A 7,764-nucleotide genomic window follows, 5' to 3' on the forward strand; every position below is an offset into this window, starting at 1 on the left:
CATATGTTCACTACAATACGAGTACCATATGTTTACTACAACACCAGTACCATATGTTTACTACAACACCAGTACCATATGTTCACTACAACACCAGGACCATATGTTTACTACAACACCAGTACCATATATTCACTACAACAGCAGTACCGTATGTTTACTACAACACCAGTACCATATGTTCACTACAACACCAGTACTATATGTTTACTTCAACACCAGTACCATATGTTCCCTACAGCGCTTAAATTACTAGTTCATATTACTGGTAGACTGTAGCTGAGCTAACTAGATTCTTGTCTAAGTTAACACCATTTGGGGTTATGTGGCGTGAAGCCCAGAGAAGACCAAATAAGTCTGATAAACGGAATGGCCAAAATTAATACTTAAAAAGCCATACTGGTGGCAATTGTGGCTCTCCTTTCACCTACATGGTAGTTTTACCATCCTGAAGGTCTACAGTTGAAAAATGAATTTAAAAGAATTTGAAAAGAACGGCTAGACGAAATTAAAATTCAACAGCAAAAATAAAAGAGTGAGCCTCTACCGTTTTGGGGACTAAAACTTATTAGCCCTGGGATAGGTGAACCACAACCTATCGCCCAAACCGGGTTTATATGACCACGGTACTCTTTTTGAGCATTTTACTTGCTAGAAAAATCAAAATTGAGATGAAGAGGGTGACGGAGGCGCTGAAGAAGGCCTCCGAGAGCGACGTCCCACGTTTTACCTCTGGGTCATTTATCATAGGAACAGTACTGTTAGTGTTTATTGTTTGTTGTACTTGTGTGTATTTATGTTGTAAAATCCGTCGTCGCTTTAGAGAGGACGACCACAACCCAGGCTAGGCTGAGTCGACCCTAGGGGAATTAGAGTCACTAGCCACAGCAGAACCAGAGTCACCAACCGATGCAGAATCGGAGTCACCAGCCGAAGCGGAGCCGGAATCACCAGTCACAGCGGAAACGGAGTCACCAGCCGCAACAGAACCAGAGTCACCAGCCGCAGCAGAACCAGAGTCACCAACCGATGCAGAACCAGAATCACCAACCGATGCAGAACCGGAGTCACCAGCCGAAGCGGAGCCGCAGTCACCAGCCGTAGCGGAACTGTAGTCACCAGCCGAAGCGGAACCAGGGTCACAAGCCGCAGCGGAACCAGAGTCACCAAACGCAGCGGAACCGGAGTCACCAGCTGCAGCGGAACCAGATTCACCAGCCGAAGCGGAACCGAAATCACCAGCCGCAGCGGCACTGGAATCACCAACCACAGTGGAACCGGAATCACCAGCCGTAGCGAAACAGCAGTCCAGCCAAAATCAAATCACGAGGAGCGTTAAAATACCCAAAAAATTTCACGGCACATTCATAGGTCACAAGGGCGCCCATATTAAACAAATAGGCCAAAAATACGGAGTGTTGCTGAAACTCAACACCTATAAAAATAATATCAGTATCACCAGTACAGACATATAGCGGGTAGAGGAGGCCAAACGCTACATTGAAGACTTAATCCTCCAATGGTCACTCGCTTACTCCCTAGCCACAGCGGAACCGGAGTCACCAGCCGCAGCGGAACCTGGGTCACCAGCCACAGCGGAACGGGAATCACCAGCCGTCGCGAAACAGCAGTCCAGCCAAAATCAAATTACGAAGAGCGTTAAAATACCCAAAAAATTTCACGGAGCATTCATAGGTCACAAGGGCGCCCATATTAAACAAATAGGCCAAAAATACGGAGTGTTGCTGGGACTCAACACCAATAAAAACCATGTCAGTATCACCAGTACAGACATATAGCGGGTAGAGGAGGCCAAACGCTACATTGAAGATTTAATCCTCCAATGGTTATTCGGTAACCCCCCGATGTGATAGAATGGTTAATATTTTTCTCTTTTATATATAAATATAGATATATATGTAGTATTTCGTTCTATCTATTTATCTATCTACACATCCCACACACACACATGTAACCGTATAATTTACACTTACTGTTTAATGTAAATATTAATTAATAATATAACTATGGATGTATAATTATAGACATTAATTATTCAATGACCTGAAGAGGGTAAAGGTTGCTCAGGGGACTAAAACATCCTGCAGATGTTTAGTCTTATCCAGTTGCCGAAGTATGATGCAACTCTCTCTCCAGGTAGTAGGTAATTCTTGAAATACTTAATAGATTGCTCATATGTGGTAATTGGATACTTTGCTTCACACTTGCAATGGTTCAAGTATGTTAGATAGTTAGATAAGTAATATGTAGATAATGGCACCGCCAGTTAGGACTGATTCATGGGTCATTGGAATCATTTACCAGCCGGTTATTTATGCACGTAATGTAAAAACCGCTCAATGTTGTTCGACTTGACATATGTTTAATTACATCACCAGTAACATAAGTTTACTACAACACCAGTACCATATGTTTACTACAACACCAGTACCATATGTTTACTACAACACCAGTACCATATGTTTACTACAACACCAGAACCATATCTTTACTACAACACGAGTACCATATATTTACTACAACATAAGTACCATATGTTCACTACAACACAAGTGCCATATGTTCACTACAACACCAGTACCATATGTTCACTACAACACCAGTACCATATGTTTACTACAACACCAGTACCATATGTTTACTACAACACCAGAACCATATCTTTACTACAACACGAGTACCATATATTTACTACAACATAAGTACCATATGTTCACTACAACACAAGTGCCATATATTTCCACTACAACACCAGTACCATATGTTCACTACAACACCAGTACCATATGTTTGCTACAACACCAGTACCATATATTTCTAACACAACTGCCATATGTTCACTACATCACCAGTACCATATGTTTTACTACAACACCAGTACCATATGTTTACTGCAACACAGTACCATATGTTGCACTACAACACCAGTACCATATGTTTTATTACAACACCAATTACCCATATGTTTACTACAACACCAGTACCATATGATCACTACAACACAAGTGCCATATGTTCACTACATCACCAGTACCATATGTTTACTACAACACCAGTACCATATGTTTACTGCAACACCAGTACCATATGTTTACTACAACATAAGTACCATATGTTCACTACAACACAAGTGCCATATGTTCACTACAACACCAGTACCATATGTTCACTACAACACCAGTACCATATGTTTACTACAACACCAGTACCATATGTTCACTACAACACCAGTACCATATGTTTACTGCAACACCAGTACCATATGTTTACTACAACACCAGTACCATATGTTTATTACAACACCAGTACCATATGTTTACTACAACACCAGTACCATATGTTCACTACAACACCAGTACTATATGTTTACTTCAACACCAGTACCATATGTTCCCTACAGCGCTTAAATTACTAGTTCATATTACTGGTAGACTGTATCTGAGCTAACTAGATTCTTGTCTAAGTTAACACCATTTGGGGTTATGTGTAGCGTGACCCAGAGAAAGACAAATAGGTCTGATAAACGGAATGGCCAAAATTAATAGCAAAAATATACTGGTGGCAATTGTAGCTCTCACTACCTACATGGTAGTTTACCAATACAGGTCTACAGTTGAAAATGAATTTAAAAATTTGAAAGAACGGCTAGACGAAATTAAAATTCAACAACAAAAATAAAGAGTGAGCCTCTACTACAGAATTTTAAGGGGACTAAAACTTATTAGCCCTGGGATAGGTGAGCTCCCAACCCTATAAAAGCCCAAACCAGGTTTATGCGACCACGTGCCTCTTTTGGGCGACATTTTACTTGCTAGAAAAATCAAAATTGAGATGAAGAGGGTGACGGAGGCGCTGAAGAAGGCCTCCGAGAGCGACGTCCCACGTTTTACCTCTGGGTCATTTATCATAGGAACGGTACTGTTAGTGTTTATTGTTTGTTGTACTTGTGTGTATTTATGTTGTAAAATCCGTCGTCGCTTTAGAGAGGACGACCACAACCCAGGCTAGGCTGAGTCGACCCTAGGGGAATTAGAGTCACTAGCCACAGCAGAACCAGAGTCACCAACCGATGCAGAATCGGAGTCACCAGCCGAAGCGGAGCCGGAATCACCAGTCACAGCGGAAACGGAGTCACCAGCTGCAACAGAACCAGAGTCACCAGCCGCAGCAGAACCAGAGTCACCAACCGATGCAGAACCAGAATCACCAACCGATGCAGAACCGGAGTCACCAGCCGAAGCGGAGCCGCAGTCACCAGCCGTAGCGGAACTGGAGTCACCAGCCGAAGCGGAACCAGGGTCACAAGCCGCAGCGGAACCAGAGTCACCAAACGCAGCGGAACCGGAGTCACCAGCTGCAGCGGAACCAGATTCACCAGCCGAAGCAGAACCGAAATCACCAGCCGCAGCGGAACTGGAATCACCAACCACAGTGGAACCGGAATCACCAGCCGTAGCGAAACAGCAGTCCAGCCAAAATCAAATCACGAGGAGCGTTAAAATACCCAAAAAATTTCACGGCACATTCATTGGTCACAAGGGCGCCCATATTAAACAAATAGGCCAAAAATACGGAGTGTTGCTGAAACTCAACACCTATAAAAATAATATCAGTATCACCAGTACAGACATATAGCGGGTAGAGGAGGCCAAACGCTACATTGAAGACTTAATCCTCCAATGGTCACTCGCCTACTCCCTAGCCACAGCGGAACCGGAGTCACCAGCCGCACCGGAACCTGGGTCACCAGCCACAGCGGAACGGGAATCACCAGCCGTCGCGAAACAGCAGTCCAGCCAAAATCAAATCACGAAGAGCGTTAAAATACCCAAAAAATTTCACGGAGCATTCATAGGTCACAAGGGCGCCCATATTAAACAAATAGGCCAAAAATACGGAGTGTTGCTGGGACTCAACACCAATAAAAACCATGTCAGTATCACCAGTACAGACATATAGCGGGTAGAGGAGGCCAAACGCTACATTGAAGATTTAATCCTCCAATGGGTATTCGGTAACCCCCCGATGTGATAGAATGGTTAATATTTTTCTCTTCTATATATAAATATAGATATATATGCAGTATTTCGTTCTATCTATTTATCTATCTACACATCCCACCCCCCCCCACACACACACATGTAACCAGTATAATTTACATACTGTTTAATGTAGAGTAAGTAATTAATAACTTATAACTATGGATGTATAATTATGAACATTAATTATTCAATGACCTGAAGAGGGTAAAGGTTGCTCAGGGGACTAAAACATCCTGCAGATGTTTAGTCTTATCCAGTTGCCGAAGTATGATGCAACTCTCTCTCCATGTAGTAGGTAATTCTTGAAATACTTAATAGATTGCTCATATGTGGTAATTGGATACTTTGCTTCACACTTGCAATGGTTCAAGTATGTTAGATAGTTAGATAAGTAATATGTAGATAATGGCACCGCCAGTTAGGACTGATTCATGGGTCATTGGAATCATTTACCAGCCGGTTATTTATGCACGTAATGTAAAAACCGCTCAATGTTGTTCGACTTGACATATGTTTAATTACATCACCAGTAACATAAGTTTACTACAACACCAGTACCATATGTTTACTACAACACCAGTACCATATGTTTACTACAACACCAGAACCATATCTTTACTACAACACGAGTACCATATATTTACTACAACATAAGTAACATATGTTCACTACAACACAAGTGCCATATGTTCACTACAACACCAGTACCATATGTTCACTACAACACCAGTACCATATGTTTACTACAATACCAGTACCATATGTTTACTACAACACCAGAACCATATCTTTACTACAACACGAGTACCATATATTTACTACAACATAAGTACCATATGTTCACTACAACACAAGTGCCATATGTTCACTACAACACCAGTACCATATGTTCACTACAACACCAGTACCATATGTTTACTACAACACCAGTACCATATGTTCACTACAACACAACTGCCATATGTTCACTACATCACCAGTACCATATGTTTACTACAACACCAGTACCATATGTTTACTGCAACACCAGTACCATATGTTTACTACAACACCAGTACCATATGTTTATTACAACACCAGTACCATATGTTTACTACAACACCAGTACCATATGATCACTACAACACAAGTGCCATATGTTCACTACATCACCAGTACCATATGTTTACTACAACACCAGTACCATATGTTTACTGCAACACCAGTACCATATGTTCACTACAACACAAGTGCCATATGTTCACTACAACACCAGTACCATATGTTCACTACAACACCAGTACCATATGTTTACTACAACACCAGTACCATATGTTCACTACAACACCACTGCCATATGTTCACTACAACACCAGTACCATATGTTTACTACAACACAAGTGCCATATGTTCACTACATCACCAGTACCATATGTTTACTACAACACCAGTACCATATGTTTACTGCAACACCAGTACCATATGTTTACTACAACATAAGTACCATATGTTCACTACAACACAAGTGCCATATGTTCACTACAACACCAGTACCATATGTTCACTACAACACCAGTACCATATGTTTACTACAACACCAGTACCATATGATCACTACAACACAAGTACCATATGTTCACTACAACACCAGTACCATATGTTCACTTTAACACCAGTACCATATATGTTCACTACAACACACCAGTACCATATGTTTACTACAACACCAGTACCATATGATCCACTACAAACACAAGTGCCATATGTTCACTTTCCTTACCAGTACCATATGTTCACTACAACACCAGTACCATATGTTTTACTACAACACCAGTACCCATATGTTCACTACAGCTTACAACTGCCATATGTTCACTACATCACCCAGACATATGTTTACTGCAACACCAGTACCATATGTTCACTACAACACAAGTGCCATATGTTCACTACAACACCAGTACCATATGTTCACTACAACACCAGTACCATATGTTTACTACAACACCAGTACCATATGTTCACTACAACACAACTGCCATATGTTCACTACATCACCAGTACCATATGTTTACTACAACACCAGTACCATATGTTTACTGCAACACCAGTACCATATGTTTACTACAACACCAGTACCATATGTTTATTACAACACCAGTACCATATGTTTACTACAACACCAGTACCATATGATCACTACAACACAAGTGCCATATGTTCACTACATCACCAGTACCATATGTTTACTACAACACCAGTACCATATGTTTACTGCAACACCAGTACCATATGTTTACTACAACATAAGTACCATATGTTCACTACAACACAAGTGCCATATGTTCACTACAACACCAGTACCATATGTTCACTACAACACCAGTACCATATGTTTACTACAACACCAGTACCATATGTTCACTACAACACCAGTACCATATGTTTACTGCAACACCAGTACCATATGTTTACTACAACACCAGTACCATATGTTTATTACAACACCAGTACCATATGTTTACTACAACACCAGTACCATATGAAAATGAGGCAATGACACACATGATAGCTGGCGGTGCAGGCGGTACTCCAGCCGCTCTTTCTCGTGATGTCCTTCGTCGGGTACTAAAACCTCCGCGAGTATATTGTACAACACCCACCGAATACCAGGGCATTTTATTACCTTCTCTCCGCGGTCGCTTACCAACTTGAGAATCTT

At 41.4% G+C, this 7,764-nt stretch overlaps 1 protein-coding gene across 1 annotated transcript; it reads left to right on the plus strand.

Moving 5' to 3' along the window:
• Positions 1-3,852: 3,852 nt before the first annotated feature.
• LOC121874515 (phosphatidylglycerol--prolipoprotein diacylglyceryl transferase-like) lies at positions 3,853-4,656 on the plus strand. Its single transcript, XM_042378668.1, has 2 exons — positions 3,853-3,936; positions 4,249-4,656. The coding sequence occupies exons 1-2, from the start codon at positions 3,853-3,855 to the stop codon at positions 4,654-4,656; spliced, it is 492 nt and encodes a 163-aa protein (XP_042234602.1).
• The last annotated feature ends 3,108 nt before the right edge of the window (positions 4,657-7,764 follow it).

This window comes from Homarus americanus, unplaced genomic scaffold, assembly GCF_018991925.1.
Source record: "Homarus americanus isolate GMGI-L3 unplaced genomic scaffold, GMGI_Hamer_2.0 scaffold18941, whole genome shotgun sequence".
In the NCBI taxonomy this organism is placed as follows: Eukaryota; Metazoa; Arthropoda; class Malacostraca; order Decapoda; family Nephropidae; genus Homarus; species Homarus americanus.

Bases quoted from the DNA above. Each gene is read 5' to 3' on its own strand.
- LOC121874515 (XM_042378668.1), top strand. From the start codon at position 3,853: ATGAAGAGGGTGACGGAGGCGCTGAAGAAGGCCTCCGAGAGCGACGTC. The intron at 3,937-4,248 runs GTACTGTTAGTG...GCAGAACCGGAG, and splicing joins GGTCATTTATCATAGGAACG to TCACCAGCCGAAGCGGAGCC.